This window comes from Salvelinus namaycush, chromosome 10, assembly GCF_016432855.1.
Source record: "Salvelinus namaycush isolate Seneca chromosome 10, SaNama_1.0, whole genome shotgun sequence".
NCBI lineage: Eukaryota > Metazoa > Chordata > Actinopteri > Salmoniformes > Salmonidae > Salvelinus > Salvelinus namaycush.
Genome location: NC_052316.1, coordinates 8,486,734 through 8,505,383, shown reverse-complemented (window position 1 = coordinate 8,505,383; position 18,650 = coordinate 8,486,734). Strand labels below are relative to the sequence as shown.

General features: G+C 42.7%; 1 protein-coding gene across 6 annotated transcripts in view; it reads left to right on the top strand.

The window, feature by feature from the left end:
* Positions 1 to 635: 635 nt before the first annotated feature.
* The window catches only part of LOC120054633 (single-stranded DNA-binding protein 3-like), a 28,786-nt gene continuing 10,771 nt past the window's right edge, over positions 636 to 18,650 (top strand). For 3 of the 6 annotated variants that reach the window (XM_039002126.1, XM_039002124.1, XM_039002122.1), the window contains exons 1-5: positions 636 to 797; positions 1,495 to 1,567; positions 1,698 to 1,759; positions 1,851 to 1,935; positions 10,306 to 10,395. In XM_039002126.1, the coding sequence (XP_038858054.1) occupies positions 742 to 797; positions 1,495 to 1,567; positions 1,698 to 1,759; positions 1,851 to 1,935; positions 10,306 to 10,395 (366 nt within the window). In that variant the 5' untranslated portion in view covers positions 636 to 741. The remainder of the gene's footprint in view (positions 798 to 1,494; positions 1,568 to 1,697; positions 1,760 to 1,850; positions 1,936 to 10,305; positions 10,396 to 18,650) is intronic. The other 3 variants (XM_039002123.1, XM_039002127.1, XM_039002125.1) reach the window with 1 other exon arrangement.

Here is an 18,650-nt window from a genome sequence, read left to right as displayed (position 1 = left end):
TCTCTTTTTACTTTGAGTGTCCTTAAAGGGGAAGATGCTGTTACTTCAGTTCAGATCTAGCCTAGTCTCTTGAATGGTCAATTATACATATTAGACTAGATGGAAACAGGTGGTAGCCTAGGCCTATGATAAAAACACACAATTTAATAGCCTATCTATTAAATTAAGGGACTAAAACCTTTGTATTTCACAAAAGCTATTTTAACCATGGAAATGGAACAGGATATGGGTAAAAATACATAAAATGTGTTTTATTTGCTTATGTCCTATGGATAAGGTATACTATGGATAAGGCTCTAATAATAACTGACAATTTAATAAGTCATCATAGAGAGGGCTGAAACTGGAGTGTGCTGGTATGTAATGATTTGTTGAAATGCTGAAATAATCGTCTAGAGATGATACCTCTCAATGTTGAAGATAGCTTGCCTTTTATTCTAACATTGCATGACAATAAACGTTGGGATATGTAAAGTAGATTGCCTACTGTAACAACCACCTCCAATTGGCAACAAAAGGCATGACATAACTTTAGGGCAGGACTAGATGGAAGTACTGTACGCTCATTGGTGAAAAATAATCGCCAGTCAATTTAGCCCCATCTCTTCCCATTGACCAGGCTCGGTTGAGAAGTGCGGTTGGAGTGTGAGAGGGTCGCGGCCGAGGCTGACTGATGGTCTGACAGATGAAATAGCGAAAATACAGAAAGAGAAGACGGGCGTCCTCCTCCCTCAGAAAACCATGTTCCCTAAAGGCAAAGTGTCCGCTGTACCGTCGGATGGCCAAGCACGGGAAAAGTAAGTTTTAAAACCTATGTCTTACCTAATGCAAATTGTTTCCCCCCTCGGGTGTGTGGTTTGTTGGACAGCTGAATTAAAGGAGCGAATTTCCTCATTCGAGGATGGAATTGAATGAACCGCCTTGTCTGCTCGCCATTCCTTCCTTGCCCTGCCTTCGGCTTTATATTATTCCTGGGCCTCATTACTGAACGTAAATTGGTGTTTGTATTTGCAATTCAGCGTCTAACTATCTTTGTATTTTTTTTTTACGGAAAACGTGAAATGAGCGTAAAAAAATTGTACTGTCCAATTTGGTTTTACGTCGTTTCTGTTGCATTAATTGATACACTTTTGCTTCCACCAGTGCTTCGGTTGCTAACGTTACTTTGTTTCAGTTCGCGGCTATGAGGGCAGTCTCCAACACGCAATCTCTTTTATTTATAATAACGCGTTTTCTTGATTAGTGTTTCCGATTTGAAGTGTTTGAAAAGCCATTGTCAGAAAGGCCTTTTGGATTCGGCGGTCCATGCAAACTACTGAAGAATGAATGTCTGTCGATCATGTACCCCAAAGTGCAAGAAATATTAGTTTATTAGTGACACTCATTAGTCCTAATAGAGTCAAAGTAGGTTAGTTTAGAGTTGGCTAAACTGTGTGGTTCTAACACTTTTTGTTGTTGTATTGTTCAAACTGTTTTTTTAAAATGTGTTCACAGGTTAGCTTTATACGTCTATGAATATTTGTTACACATAGGAGCACAGAAGTCCGCACAGACCTTTTTATCAGAGGTGAGTATCGTACTACCAAACACGGTAGCATACTAACAAACACATTTCCATATGAAGCCATTATTTAAAAAAATAAGTAGGCCTTATTGTTCATGTACGTTAAAAAAATAAATTATTCTCTACTTTCCAGATAAGATGGGAAAAGAACATCACACTTGGGGAACCCCCTGGGTTCCTACACTCTTGGTGGTGGTAAGTGTTACTTATGTCACTGTTAACAATGCACCAAGTTCTACCGTGTACAGTATTCTATTGCTTTATGACTTGTGTGTCTTGTCCACAGTGTATTTTGGGACCTGTATTGTGCCGCACCAGAGAGAAGAGAGACATGTGACCACTCCAGTGAAGCGAAAGCCTTCCATGATTATGTGAGTTCTGCTCCTCATGAGACTTGCTGCTGCACATGTTGCTGGGGTTCTGCTGAAGAGCCTGGGGCAGTATTTATAAAGGGTCTCAGAGTAGGAGTGTTGATCTAGGATCAGGTCCCCTCCTGTACATATAATTGTTTTGAAGATGATCTAAAAGTGGAAACTGATCTTAGATCAGCACTCCTACTCTGAGACCCTCTATAAATACGGACCCTGGTTTCATTTGCACCTACTACATTTTCAAATGTAGAATGAGATTGCACCCAGATGGGCCTCAGCCCAGCTTACGCAATTTTTTTTAATTTTCCATCAGTACCTTTTTTGTTGTTGATGTAGACCTATCTTCCTTGTTCCACCTCATACAGTTTTGATGCCATGTGTAGTGGCAATGGAGAGATGTTCTTCTGACTGTTTGTTTCTACTCTTAATTTAAATGGACCCCCCCCCCTGTAATTTTCACAAACTACTTTGTCACATCCCCCCACACATTCCATTGCTGCCACTATTGCTCATCTTAAAGTATCTAAAAATATATATGTTTTGGTGTGAAAATGTAAGTAGGGATCTTGCATCAACCTCATAGTGTGGATATTAATTGGGACATGTGCCATGACATTTTGTTTCAATATTTTATTTATTTAATAAAAAATTAAGTACCTTGAGCTTTTAAGAGTATTACAAAAAAAAATCATAATAAAACCATAACACATTTTTGTGGGTGGGGGGGCAGTTACTCCGGTGATTGGGGAAAAATGCCCCTTTTCTAAAAACATTTAATTGAATAACTAAAGTGTAAACTGTAGCCACTTATTTCCCTTTGCTTTTTTGTGTCAGCAACTGGACATTGTTTTTAGGGGGGCTAGTTACCTCATGTTACCTTACACTTCTGCTTATAGATGTTTCCAATAATAAATGCTTATTTTTCTTTAACATTGCGAAGTGTGTACTAATGAACACGATCCAGCTCTCCCTTTGTTGTGGCCAGTCACTGTTGCACAATGTTCAAGAGCAGAGATGGGTTCAGATTCTCAACTATCTTGAGGATGGCAGGGGCCAAGAGTTGTTATTTTAAACTCTAGATGAACCCATCTCCATCTTGAGCTACATTGGGCTTTTTTCCTGAGCTAACAGGATAGTAGTACTCCATTGGAACTGTCATTTACGGAGCCTGTTACTTTTTAAAGATTCTTCTGTTCAAATAGATAATTTTTCCCAAAATGGATGCACAGTGCTTGTGGCCTATCACTAAACTCTGCTCTTGCATATTGACAATTTGCATACGGTCTTTACATGTTCAGAACACAGCATTTGGGGAAATGGCTTTAGTCTTCCTTCATTCCTATCTCGTACTACTGCTGGTCAGGTCAGTCTGCCCCAGGACAGGCAGTCAGAAACCCCATTGGAAGCATCCAAATAACCATGGCTACATCCCAATTATCTCCTCTTCCTCCCAAAGTGTGCACTTGTTCACTTCCCTTTACTGATTTGAAAAGAAATTACTGGTATAAGAAATTTGGCAGGAAGTGAACTATTACTAGCCCGTGCTTTTACCAAGCCGGCGCTGGAGACATCTACATCAGTCCGCTAATATAGGACTAGTGAAGGCCCAGTGCGCTACTTTTGTGTGAACGTTTAAACTAAATGTATACTGAAGAAACATATAAACACAACAGGCAACTATTTTACGGAGTTACAGTTCATATAAGGAATAAGTCAATTGACATTAATTAGGCACTAATCTATGGATTTAACATTACTGGGCAAGAGCATAGCCATGGTTCAGCCTGGGAGGGCATAGGCCCACCCACTAGGGCCCCAGGCCCACTAGGGAGCCAGGCCCAGCCAATCAGAATGAGTTTTCCCCACAGAAGGGCTTTATTGTAGACAGAAATACTCCTCAGCACCCCGTCAGACGATTCTGCAGGTGAAGTAGCCGGATGTGGAGGTCCTGGGCTGACATTGTTACACGTGGTCTGCGGTTGTGAGGCCGGTTGGACATGCTGCCGAATTCTCTAAAATGACATTGAAGGCGTCTTATGGTAGAGATTCATATTCAATTATCTGTCAACATCTCTGGTGGACATTCCAGCAGTCAGCATGCCAATTCCACGCGCCCTCAGTTTGAGACATCTGTGATATTGAAGTGTGACAACTGCACATTTAAGTGGCCTTTTATTGTCCCCAGTATAAGGTGCACCTGCGTAATGATCATGCTATTTAATCAGTTTCTTGATATGCCACACCTGTCAGTTGGATGGATTATCTTGGCAAAGGAGAAATGCTCACGAACAGGGATGTAAACAAATTTGTGCACAAAAGTTGAGAGACATAAGCTTTTTGTGTGTATGGAACATTTCTGGGATCTTTATTTCAGCTCATGAAACATGGAGCCAACACTTTACATGTTGCGTTTTATATTTTTGTTCTGTATATTTGTATTTGAGTGTTTAACCAGCATTTGTAACTTGAGTCTGATAATTATCTGTACAAAACAGTGAATCTGATAATACTTGTGGAGCATAAAAAATACTTGCTTGTTATGTTTTCCAATTTCCTGAAATACTTTGCAAATGCAACTTATTTTTGTGTAACCTGAAATGGTATATTCATTCCGTTGGCATTTTAGCATATGCTTTGATCCAGGGCAACTTACACTAGTGAGTGTATACTGGTCCCCTGTGGGATTTGAACCCTCAACCCTAGCGTTGTGAGCGCTAAGCTCTACTGTACCAACTGAGCCACATATCAAATCATCACAAACCCCTTGATGTCTCAATCACTTTTTCTTCATGGTGATGCAAAGTCTAAAGGTACCAACCCTAGATGACTAGCCTATGTACAATACAGTGATTTACATTAACTGGTTTGTATGGATGGTCAATTTAATACTGCACAATAAGTGGTTGTTTCCATGTTATTTGATCAAGAAAAATATTTAATTTGTGGATGTTTGGTTGCTTTGCCCATAACATTGCACCTTCTGATGTAAATGTTTGAGGACAAGGTCTTGTTCTTTCTGGATTCCACTAGACTAATAATCGCAGAGAAAGGGACAGGGCAACAACTGAAAACACCAAACGTAGTCATTGCGTGCTATGAATATGGGGGCCATTAACTTAACTTTTTAATAAACATAAGTGGATTTGTCCTACTTTTGGTCCCCTAAAATGGGGGGGGAACATGTATTTAGAAAGTGCTGTAATCCCATTTTAGTGGACCAAAAGTATTAGGACAAATTCTCTTAACTTTTTAATAAACATAAGTATTTGGTCTCATATTTATAGCACGCCATGACTACGTTTGGTTTCAGATTTCTTTTTGTGCCCAATAGAAACTAATGGTAAATGTTTTTCTAAACATTTCTACATTAATGTGGATGCTAGCATGATTATGGATAATGAGTGAGAAAGTTAGATGCACAAATATCATACCCCTAAGACATGCTAACCTAATATATTAATACAAAAAGTGCTGTAATTTCTAAACAGTTCACCCGATATGGATGAAAATACCCTCAAATTAAAGATGACAACCTCCTAGTCATTGTATCATTTAAATTCCAAAGTGCTGGAGTACAGAGCCAAACCAAATGTGTCACTGTCCCAATACTTCTGCAGCTCACTGTATATCACATTTTCAGTAAAAAAAAACACACCAATACAGCACTGTGTACATTTGAGGGTAACTGGTATCTGTATTAGAGTTTTACTAAGTATTCATACCACTGACTGACTTTTATGAGCTGTTTTGACTGCAACTTAGCATATCTCCGAAGGTCATTTTGATTTGTCTACACGGTCAAACCTCGTTATAACCATTTAACAGGTGATCTATCTGGTCAAACTGATACAGGGCCCTATCCACCCTCTGTTTTATAGATCATTTGTAATTGTCTACAGAGAAACCTAGATTCAAATAAAGGTCCTGTTCATCAAACGGGGATCCCATTTGGAGATGGGATCTCTGTGAATCGATGTTGGTTCTTTCTGTGTTCATCTTAGGCTAATACATGTATGTGAGTCCAGTGCTCTCTCTTTGTTTGCGTGGGCCCAGACTTTCTCTTTCTCTGCTCTCTGTTTGCGTACAGTAGGCCTAGGGTTTGTCTTTCGTTCTCTATCTTTCTCCCTCCATGGCCAGTAGTCCCAGTGCTGTCTTTGTCTCTTTAGGTGGGGGGAGGTGGCTGGCTGGGCTGCTAGCAGGAAAGCAGTGATGCATCGCGGCTCGTAAAGCGCAGGGCCCTTCCTCCCTGGCGTATTCACGCCTGGTCGGATGGATGCTCCCCCGGGGCTCCGTCGCCATGGTGTCAGCAGCTGATTGATGGCTGTCAGGGAGCTGAGGGACAGACTAGAAAAGGGGAGTGGCCACTGTGGCATATGCCTGGCAACCAAGGGAGGAGCAGAGAGAATATGTGAAAGGGGGGGGATGGGGAGTGGTAGAGAGCCTGAGTTCTCTTCTCTGGGTCCTACTGCCAGACCTTTCACCATCAGGGACAAGGAGGAGACTGCTATGAAAACAACAAAGCAATTTTTATGGAGTTGGTGGATGGTTGAAGATCGACTAGCTTAGGCCCAGGCTTCCTTTTTATAGCTTGGTTCAGGTGGATGAAGTGAGATGGTAAAGCAGTCCAGGGGCCGTATGTATCAAGCGTCTTAGAGATATCACTGTCCGTGACGTTTTATTCATTGTGACGTAAAAGACAACTGACACTCCAAGACGCTTGATACATACGGCCCAGGTTAGGTCATGGACAGTTAGTTTAGTGTGGTCTCTCTGGCCCGTCCCCTTTTCTCCGAGCTGTGCTGCATCCCCCTTGTCCCTTTCTGTCTCTACCTTCTCAGAGCTACCTTAGTCAACCACTTTCCTATTTTATTTGTCCTCGCTCCCCCACTTTCTCTGGCTGTCTTTGTACAGAGACAACAGCTGCTGTGACCTACAACACACACACACAACCAGGGGGGTGGGTCTAGTCTGTCAAAAAGAAGCCCCCCCCCTAGGGGAGGTTTAGAGATGGGCCCCCGCACCACCCCACTCAGCTGCCCCCCAGGCAGCGGAGTCTGACATCTGCCCCCTCCTGTACCAAAGCATCTGGGAGTCTTGGCCCTCCTCCCGCAGCAGAACAGTGGGTTCATCCCAAATGGCACCCTATTCCCTTTTAGAGTGCACTACTTTTCACAAGGGGCCCAGAGGGTATTTGGTGGGGGATGCAGAGCTACAGTTGAATATGCACCGCAGTGGGCTCTAGTACCAGAAGATAAGTATCAGAAGGAACATTCCTGGAGACTTTCCATGCACACTAGTGCATTTGAGAGCTTACAGTTCATGTGTTAAGGTACAAGAGCAATGTAGACTTGTTTTAGAACATAAATATGATTGTTACCATTTTGAAGTAACAGATCATTCTTAGGTGTAACACTAACATCCCCATAGTCCATGAAGTGTCAACGCTCTAATATCCCTCCACAGCTACCTGACATCCATTTCATGCATAGCAGTGCTTATTATTTGACCATGCTGGTCATTTATGAACATTTGAACATCTTGGGCCATGTTCTGTTTATAATCTCCACCCGGCACAGCCAGAAGAGGACTTGGCACCCCTCATAGCCTGGTTCCTCTCGGTTTCTTCCTAGGGTTTTGGCCTTTCTAGGGAGTTTTTCCTAGCCACCATTGCTTGCTGTTTGGGGTTTTAGGCTGGGTTTCTGTACAGCACTTTGAGATATTAGCTGATCTAAGAGGGGCTATATAAATACATTTGATTTGATGATCACACTATTCTATGACAACCATACTAGTCTCCCAGAGACATTTTATCTATAAACCTATTCTCTGTCCACGTTCGAAGGTACGAGATCCGAGTTAAAAATATGCAGAAATTAATAGGGCCTGTATTTTTTTTAAACATTTTAATTTAAAAAAATGAATCATGAATGGAGTAAATCTAACATCCTGATTCTCGAGCTGCAACACACAGACATGTACGGAGTTTGTTAACGGACATTAATACATAATTAATCGCCGTGTCTGCCCCTCCTGTTTGTTGTGATGCTGAGTTTGCAGACTGTCAGCTGTACGTCAACACAAGGACCAATCCCTTTTTGACTCTGTGTGTTGTGGGAAGGTAAACACTAATTGTTTCAAGCTAACGTTAGCGAACATAAGCTGGACATTCAGTGGGCTCTAAAATGCTAAATCTGCTAGCTACCAGGCAAATCTGTCTACATTTTGAAGGTCTCCAGAAGATTGGATCTAACCCACTGTTTCCTATCATAGCTTTTTCGTTTTGATTATGGATAACATATTTATTTGATGATCTGCTTCAAACATTTGTTTCCATATCAGAGTAATTGTTTTTTTTATCGTGGCTAAGACCTTTGTACATTTTGTACCTAAACAAATAACTTGTTTAATAAAATAACTCCAAGAATAAAGGCCCTTTTGTGTGTTCTAAATAGATCTTGTTAGTGACTTTGACCATATGTGTAAATGGAATGCTTTCAAGAAAGTATTCCAACCTTTTTATAGACTTCATTTGGTACAATTCTGTAGTTGCGATCAGACTAACAGACAGCCCGTGAGCATGGGAGGGGGGGGGGACCCCAACTCGGCGCATACCATGCGTGCGAGTTGAAGCGCCAATTTGCCGCGCGTGTCTGGTACTCAAAAGTTGGACAGGGTTGGCAGGTCTGCCTCCTGTAGGCTCAAGGCAGGGTTGTACTCATTAGGGTACTCTGTTGCAAAACCTTTTGCAACCAAACCCAGCATTACCCATTACCTTTTAGGTTAGTCTCTCCATTCCGTTTTTAGTCAATTTTCTTCCGTTTGGTTCCCAGTGAATAGCTTACGACCCAGTGATCCTACAAAGCAGGATCATGTTAGCCAGCTAACTTAGATAAACAAATACATTGTTTCTGGGTCATATAACAAATCTACATTTCAATATAGTCCCATTTTTAACAATATCTTCTTAGAAATGTGAAGTTATTTCTGAACATTCAAGCAAGTCGACTGGTTGTCATTGGTCCTACTTTGTGACACAGCCCACCCCCAGGTGTCATAGGGTTGACGGATGCCTCCTGAATGTAGCTAACTCTGTCAGTGTTCCAGGTACAGCTGGGCTGGATGGGTCCTTCTGGCCTCACTTCTCCCCCTACTGTGGTATTTCACAGTGGACCTGCAGGACCCGGCTCAGATATAATTAGGAAGGGGTGCAGTCAGTCGATATACCAGGGACTGCGAGTGTGTTCGGTTATATCCACTTATGTTGTCTGTGGAGGTTGAGCACTTAAGAGAGTGCAGGGAGGTGAGAGGGCGATGGTAAGGTGTGTGTGCCTGGATGTGACTTCATTTTCTCAAGATGTGCGTTTTTGGTGGCGGTACTTTATATCCTGTTACCCTACTTGTGACTACTCCATGCTCTCACAAACCACCTGTCATAACTAGCCTTTGATACCAGATGCTAATACAAGTGTGCAATGTAGGCATTAGCCTCTGCTGAAATGCTCCTACAAAAAAAAGTCAATTACAAGTGTGCGACCAAAGCAAATGGCACATTAGTGAATTATGGCTGTGGTTGGGACAGGAAATGGCCTAGCAGTGAGACCTTGCTGTATATGAGCACTTTGGAATGAATCCCACAGATTCTTATCAAATCTACTGGGTACTTGCTGGATCAGCACGTTTGGCTGTGCAGTTAGATTCCACCCCGGTCAAACTTGAGAGGCTTGTTCTGTCTGGTGTGTGTGATACTTATAAGGGCCCGTTTCATGGACACAGATTAAGCCTAGTCTTGGACTAAGAAATCATGTTTACCATTCTGTCTATGCAAATTGTTTTAAAGGTTTGACTTCTGGCATTTTGCATAATAACACACGTTGACCGGTTTTCTAAACTTTAAAGAGCTCATAGAGCCAACCAGTCAATGATAAACTTGAACGATCAATATACCAGACTGGTTGCAACGCTAGTGGTAATTTACCAAAGTAACCATCAATCTATGGTAATTTAGGTGATTTATACTTGAATAGCTTTTAAGAAATAAAATATTTTATTTGTGTCCATATTGTCTGAGTTTAGTGGATAAACCATATGGGTCGAGAATTTGCCTAATTAATGAAAAAAGCATCTGAGAAACAATGACAATTTCAATTAACTCTGCAACACTTCCAACTATTGACTTTTTCAAAACTGCCACCAGTTTGGCGCAAAAACATTTGCAACAAAGACCTTGACATAGTTTATTTTCCTATCTGAAAAAATATAAAGGATATTTCATGCTGAAACTCTGGTATTAAACTCCAATAGTGACTACCAAATATCCTTATCTCAGTTCTAACCCCCCTAACCCCCCTCTGTGTTGTCTTATCTTTACAGAGTGCGGCTGCAGCCCCCAGTCCAGTGATGGGGGGGATGCCCCCTGGAGAGGGGATGCCCAGTGGACCCATGCCCCCCGGATTCTTCCAGGTCAGTCTCCTCCTACTCTCTCACACACCTCCATCTACACTCTATGGCAGTGGTTTTAGGGCTGGGTGATATCTACGTTTTTGTGCATCAAGTGTGTTGTTTTTGGGGGGTTTCCCCATTTTTTTAGCGTTTGTCCAATTGTTCTCGTTGTCTTTTTAGTCTTGTCTCCTTCGCTCCTTCTGTGCTGTGTGCAGTGACTGTAGGCTGTGTGCACCTTCTCATTTACACACACACACCAAGCCCCTACCCCTGCAATTCACCGCGAAGACGAGAGATCACTTTGTACTCTGACAAATGGTTTCAACTTGCTATTTGGTCCAACAGAATAGATCATATGGACACTGGAACACGGTGAGACATTATTTCATTGTAATAAAGGTTAGCCTTTCTAATGATACCCTTTTTATGTCAACTCCTCAAATTGTGAGCTGACTACTAAAACGGACTTTCGATGAACATTGAAACTGAGCATTCATTTTCCAGAATATCGTAACATGTAATGCTAGCAGCATTTTAAACAGACTGTTATACTAGCTGTCTAGTCTGTTTTTATAAATGTGCCATTAAGCATAAAACACAATTACCGTGATTTCGGAAAGTATTCGGACCCCTTCCCTTTTTCCACATTTTGTTACGTTACGTCTAAAATGGATGAAATAAAAAATCATCAACAATATACACAATAACCCACAATGACAGTGAAAACAGTTTTTTTTAGAATGCAAATGTATAAAAAGCAGAAATACCTTGTTTACATAAGTATTCAGAACCTTTGCTATGAGACTCGAAATTGAGCTCTGGTGCATCTCTTTCCATTGATCATCCTTGATGTTTCTACAACTTGATTGGAGTCCACCTGTGGTAAATTCAATTGATTTGGAAAGGCACACCTGTCTATATAAGGTCCTACAGTTGACAGTGCATGTCAGAGCAAAAACCAAGCCATGAGGTCGAATGAATTATCTGTAGAGCTCCGAGACAGGACTGTCTCGAGGCACAGATGTGGGGAAGGGTACCAAAGAATGTCTGCAGCATTGAAGGTCCCCAAGAACACAGTAGCCTCCATCATTCTTAAATGGAATAAGTTTGGAACCACCAAGACTCTTCCTAGAACTGAGCAATCGGGGAGAAGAGCCTTGGTCAGGGAGGTGACCAAGAACCTGAAGGTCACTGACAGAGCTCCAGAGTTCCTGTGTGGAGATGGGAGAACTTTCCAGAAGGACAAACATCTCTGCGGCAGTCTACCAATCAGGCCTTTATGGTAGTGGCTAGACTGAAGCCACTCCTCAGTAAAAGGCAGATGACAGCCTGCTTGGAGTTTGCTTAAAGGCACCTAAAGGACTGACCATGATAAACAAGATTCTGTGGTCTGATGAAACCAAGATAGAACTCTTTGGCCTGAATGCCAAGCGTCACATCTGGAGAACCTGGCACTATCCCTATGGTGACGCATGTGTGTGGCAGCATCATGCTGTGGGGATGTATTTCAACGGCAGGGACTGGTAGGCTAGTCAGGATCGAGGTAAAGTTGAACGGCGTAAAGTACACAGATCCTTGATTTAAAAACCTGCTCTAGAGCGCTCAGAACTTCATACTAGGGCGAAGGTTCACCTTCCAACAGGACAATGACCCTAAGCACACATCCAAGACAATGCAGCAGTGGCTTCGGGACAAGTCTCGATGTCCTTGAGTGGCCCAGCCAGAGCCCGGACTTGAACCCGATCGAACATCTCTGGAGAGACCTGAAAATAGCTAAGCAGCGACGCTCCACATCCAACCTAACAGCTTGAGAGGATCTGCGGAGAAGAATGGAAGAAACTCTCCAAATACAGGTGTGCCAAGCATATAGCGTCATACCCAAGAAGACTCAAGGCCAATTGCTGCCTAAGGTTTACTTAGTACTGAGTAAAAGGTCTGAATACTTATGTAAATGTGATTTCTGTTTTCTATTTTTACTAACATTTCTAACAACCTGTTTTTGCTTTGTCATTATGGGGTATTGTGTGTGTGGATAAGGGGGAAAAATGTTATACATTTTTAGAATAGAATACGGCTTTAACCTAACAAAATGTGGAAACAGTCAAGGGCTTTGAATACTTTCCCGAATGCACTGTATATAGTTAATTGACTACTTGTTATCATTCTGAGAAATAAGTTAGGCCACTTGATTTCGACATAAGTGGACAGGCTAGAATTATGTTCAAACAGTTGGAGACTGACAGAAGGGCAGTGGTGGAAAAAGTACTTGAGTAAAAGTAAAAATACCTTAATAGAAAATTACTCAAAGTGAGTCACCCAGTAAAAGTATCTGTGAAATAAACTTAAGTATCAAAAGTATAAATAATTTCTAAATGCTTATATTAAGCAAACCAAATGGCACAATGTTAATGTTTTTTTAAATTCTCTTTACGGATAGCCAGGGGTACACTCCAACACTCAGACAATTTACAATCTAAGCATTTGTGTTTTAGTGACTCCGCCGCCAGATCAGAGGCAGTAGGGATGACCAGGGATGTTATCTTAAGTGTGTGTGTGAATGGAAAAATGTTCTGTCATACTAAGCATTCTAAATGTAGCGAGTACTTTTGGGTGTCTGGATAAATATATGAAGTAAAAAGTACCTTTTCTTTAGGAATGTAGTGATTTAAGTTGTCAAAACGACTATTTTTTACATAAGTACTTTACACCACTGCAGAAGGGTGTGTTTATAATAATTCAACAGTTCTACCTTGCTAGCTAGCAAATAGATTCTAGTTGGCTAAATTTAAACTATAAAGATTAGCTGGCTGAAACAGAAAATGGCCTTCTCCAAACTGTTGCCACACATTTGGAAGCACAGAATCATCTATAATGCCATTGTATGCTGTAGCTTTAACATTTCCCTTCACTGGAACTGAGGGGCCTAGCCTGAAACATGAAAAACAGCCCCATACCATTATTCCTCCTCCACCAAACTTTACAGTTGGCACTATGCATTGGGGCAGGTGGCGTTCTCCTGGCATTTGTCTAACCCAGATTCATCCGTCGGACTGCCAGATGGTGACACGTGATTCAGCACTCCAGAGAACGCGTTTCCACTGCTCCAATTGCGGCGAGCTTTACACCACTCCAGCCGACGCTTGATATTGTGCATGGTGTGGCTGCTCGGCCATGGAAACCCATTTTCATTAAGCTCCCGACAAACTTATTGTGCAGACGTTGCTTCCAGAGGAAGTTTGGAACTCTGTAGTGAGTGTTGCAACAGAGGACAGATGATTTTTATGCGCTTCAGCACTCGGCAATCCCGTTCTCTGAGCTTGTGTGGCCTACCACTTCGTGGCTGAGCCGTTGTTGCTCCTATATGTTTCCACTTCACAACAGCTCTTGCAGTTGATCGGGGCAGCTCTAGCAGGGCAGAAATTTGATTAACTGACTTTTTGGAAAGGTGGCATCCTATGACTGTGCCATGCAAGTCACTGAGTTCTTCAGTAAGGACATTCTACCGCCAATGTTGGTCTATGGTGATAGCATAGCTGTGTGCTCGATTTTTATACACCTGACGGAAACGGGTGTGGCTGAAATAGCCAAATTCACTAATTTGAAGGGGTGTCCACATACAATATATACACAAGTATGTGCCCAGCAAAAAAGAAACGTCCTCTCACTGTCAACTTCATTTATTTTCAGCAAACATAACATGTGTAAATACTTGTATGACATTAAGATTCAACAACCTGATACATAAACTGAACAAGTTCCACAGACATGTGACTAACAAATTGAATGTGTCCCTGAACAAAGGTGGGGTCAAAGTCAAAAGTAAGTCAGTATCTGGTGTGGCCACCAGCTGCATTAAGTACTACAGTGCATCTCCTCCTCATGGACTGCACCAGACTTGCCAGTTCTTGCTGTGAGATTTTACCCAACCCACTCTTCCACCAAGGCACCTGCAAGTTCCCAGACATTTCTGGAGGGAATGACCCTAGCCCTCACCCTCCGAACCAACAGGTCCCAGACGTGTTCAATGGGATTGAGATCCGGGCTCCTCGCTGGCCATGGCAGAGCACTGACATTCCTGTCTTGCAGGAAATCACACACAGAACGAGCAGTATGGCTGATGGAGGGTCATGTCAGGATGAGCCTGTAGGAAGGGTACCACATGAGGGAGGAAGATGTCTTCCCTGTAACGCACAGTGTTGAGATTGCCTGCAATGACAACAAGCTCAGTCCGATGATGCTGTGACACCTTCCCAGACCATGACGGACCCTCCACCTCAAAATCGATCCTGCTCCAGAATACAGGCCTCGGTGTAACGCTCATTCCTTCGACGATAAACGCGAATCCGACCATCACCCCTGGTGAGACAAAACCGCGACTCGTCAGTGAAGAACACTTTTTGCCAGTCCTGTCTTGTCCAACGACGGTGGGTTTGTGCCCATAGGAAACTTGAACGTTGATGCCGGTGATGTCTGGTGAGGACCTGCCTTACAACAGGCCTACAAGCCCTCAGTCCAGCCTCTCTCAGCCTATTGCGGACAGTCTGAGCACTGATGGAGGGATTGTGCGTTCCTGGTGTAACTCGGGCAGTTGTTGCCATCCTGTACCTGTCCCGCAGGTGTGATGATCGGATGTACCGATCCTGTGCAGCTGTTACGTGGTCTGCCACTGCGAGGACGATCAGCTGTCCGTCCTGTCTCCCTGTAGCGCTGTCTTAGGCATCTCACAGTACGGACATTGTAATTTATTTCCCTGGCCCCATCTGCAGTCCTCGTGCCTCCTTGCAGCATTCCTAAGGCACGTTCACGCAGATGAGCAGGGACCCTGGGCATCTTTCTTTTGGTGTTTTTCCAGAGTCAGTAGAAAGGCTTCTTTTTAGTGTCCTAAGTTTTCATAACTGTGACCTCAATTGCCTACCGTCTAAGTTGTTAGTGTCTTAACGACCGTTCCACAGGTGCATGTTCATTCATTGTTTACGGTTCATTGAAAACGCATGGAAAGTGCTTTAAACCCTTTACAATAAATCTGTGAAGTTATTTGGATTTTTACGAATTATATTTGAAAGACAGGGTTCTGAAAAAGGGCTGTTTCGTTTTTGCTGTGTGTGTATATATATCCCAACCCTTTCCTTTGAGGACCAACATATCTTTATCATGTTATGGGGGGAATGTGTGGACCACAAGTTGTCTCTCAGGTTGTAGACCACTGCTCTATGGGCTGAATCCTAATTTGGGCTCCGCCAGCATGAAAAATTGACTTCAATTACTGCTGAACTCCTTTGTCGTCAATATAGGGTTGATTTACTGTATGTCTGATTCTCAAGTAAAGAATTTAGCCTGTATGTGCATGCATGGAACACACTATTGCGCAACTGCTCCTCACATTGGCATCTGCTCTGTCTCTCACCTGTTCTACCGCCCTGCTGATGTGCATTCCACATTCGTACCTGTGAACTTGGCTGGGCTTATCAGGATGTGTTAAAGCTCTGCGTGTGTCAATGATGATGATGCTGCTTCTGCTCTGGTCTGTAGGCTGTGTCTCGTCTCTGCTCTGAGCCTGTCTTCATCCCAAATGGCACCCTACAAAGTGCCCTACTTTTGACCAAGCCCTATGGGCCCTGGTGAAAAGTAGTGCACTTACTCTATAGGGTGCCATTTGGGACGTGTCCCGTGTAGTGCTGTTGTCTGACTACCCACTCCAGTGTACTGTAGTGAAACGTGGAGGCGCGGTTGGGCCTAGCCCTTACTCAAGACATTTTAAAAGGTGCTGCACCACCTGCCGTAGATCAATATCTCATGAGAATGAACGCTTGGCAGCCGTGGAGGATTTGACTTCAACATTCCATGCAGTATTATTCTGTAGCACAAGTCAAAGCATCCACTTCTGTTTCTTTAAAGGCCCATTGCAGTAAAATGGGATTTTCCTGCATCTTCTATATATTATTTCCACACCTGAGGTAATATTGTGAACATTATGATAATAAGAAATGGCTGCATTGGACCTTTAAGTATATACTTGCAGGTATGTTGTGTATGGGAATTTAGTCATAGATGTTTATTGAGAAGCAATTCTTTGTAGCATGGTGTGGTGAGAGCCAAAGCACACACACCAGCATTTCCCCCATTTTCGCTCACCACTGCTAAAACATTGCCGCCACTCCCCAAAAATATATATACTGTGCATTCGGAATGTATTCAGACCCCCTTCCCTTTTTTCTACATTTTGTTACGTTACAACCTTATTCTAAAATGGATTAAATAAAAATGTCCTCAATCTACACACAGTACTCCATAATGACAAAACAAAAACAGGTTTGTATATATTTTTTTAAAGTAAACTGATACCTTATTTACATAGGTATTCTCAGACTCTTTGATATGAGACTTGAAATTGAGCTCCAGTCCATCCTGTTTCCATTGATCATCTTTGATGTTTCTACAAGTTGATTGGAGTCCACCTGTGGTACATTTAAATTGATTGGACATGATTTGGAAAGGCACACCTGTCTAGAAGGTCCCACAGTGGATGGCAGAACAAAACCAAGCCATGAGGTCAAAGGAATTGTCTGTAGAGCTCCAAGACACAGATCTGGGGAAGGGTACCAACACATTTCTGCAGCATTGAAGGTCCCCAAGAACAGTGGCCTCCATTCTTAAATGGAAGAAGTTTGGAACCACAAACTCTTCCTAGAGCTGTCCTCCCAGTCAAATGCGCAGTCAGGGAGAAGGGCCTTGGTCAGGGAGGTGACCAAGAACCTGATGGTCACTAACAAAGCGCTGAAGTTCCTCTGGAGATGGGAGAACCTTCCAGAAGGACAACCATCTCTGCAGCACTCCACCAATCAGGCCTTTATGGTAGACTGGCCAGACGGAAGCCACTCTTCAATAAAAGGCACATGACAGCCCGCTTGGAGTTTGCCAAAAGGCACCTAAAGGACTCTGACCATGAGAAATGAGATTGAACTCTTTGGCCTGAATGCCAAGCGTCACATCTGGAAGAAACCTGGCACCATCCTTACGGTGAAGCATAGTGGTGGTAGCATCATGCTGTGGGGATGTTTTTCAGGGACTGGGAGACTAGTCAGGATCAAGGTGAAGATGAATGGCGCAAAGTACAGAGGCATCCTTGATGATAACCTGCTCCAGAGCGCTCAGGACCTCAGACTGGGTCCAACATTCACCTTCCAACTGGACAACAACCCTAAGCACACAGCAAAGAAAATGCAAAAGTGGTTTCGGGACAAGTCTCAATGTCCTTGAGTGGCCCAGCTGTAGCCCGACCTGAGCCCGAGAGAACTGAAAATAGCTGTGCAGCAATGCTCCCCATCCAACCTGACAGCTTGAGAGGATCTGCAGAGAACAATGGGAGAAATTCCCCAATTACAGGTGTGCCAAGGTTGTAGCATCATACCCAAGAAGACACAAGGCTGTAATCACTGCCAAAGTGGCTTCAACAACGTACTGAGTAAAGGGTCTGAATACTTATGTACAGTTAGTCGAAGTTTACATACTTAGGTTGAAGTCATTAACTCGTTTTTCAACCACTAGAAATTTCTTGTTAACAAACTATAGTTTTGGCAAGTCGGGTAGGACATCAACTATGTGCATGACAAGTAATTTTTTCCAACAATTGTTTACAGACTATTTCACTATCACAATGGGTCAGAAGTTTACATATACTGTTGACTGTGCCTTTAAACAGCTTGGAAAATTCCAGAAAATGTCATGGTTTAGAAGCTTCTGATAGGCTAATTGACATCATTTGAGTCAATTGGAGGTGTACCTGTGGATGCATTTCAAGGCCTACCTTAAAACTCAGTGCCTCTTTGCATGACATCAAGGGAAAATCAAAAGAAATCAGCCAAGACTTTAAAATATTGTAGACCTCCAAGTCTGGTTCAGCCTTGGGAGCAACTTCCAAAAGCTTGAAGGTACCATGTTCATCTGTACAAACAATATTACGCAAGTATAAACACCATGGGACCACGCAGCCGCACCAAAGTACGTTCAAATCAATCCCAGAACAGCAAAGGACCTTAGGTACAAAAGTATCTATATCCACAGTAAAACGAGTCCTATATCAACAACCTTTTTAAGGCCGTTCAGCAAGGAAGCCACTGCTCCAAAACTGCCATAAGCCAGACTATGGTTTGCAACTGCACATGGGGACAAAGATTGTCTCCATGTGACTAGTGCACTTCACAAAATAGATGAAAGGGAAAATTGTGGATATATTGAAGCAACATCTCAAGACATCAGTCAGGAAGTTAAAGCTTGGT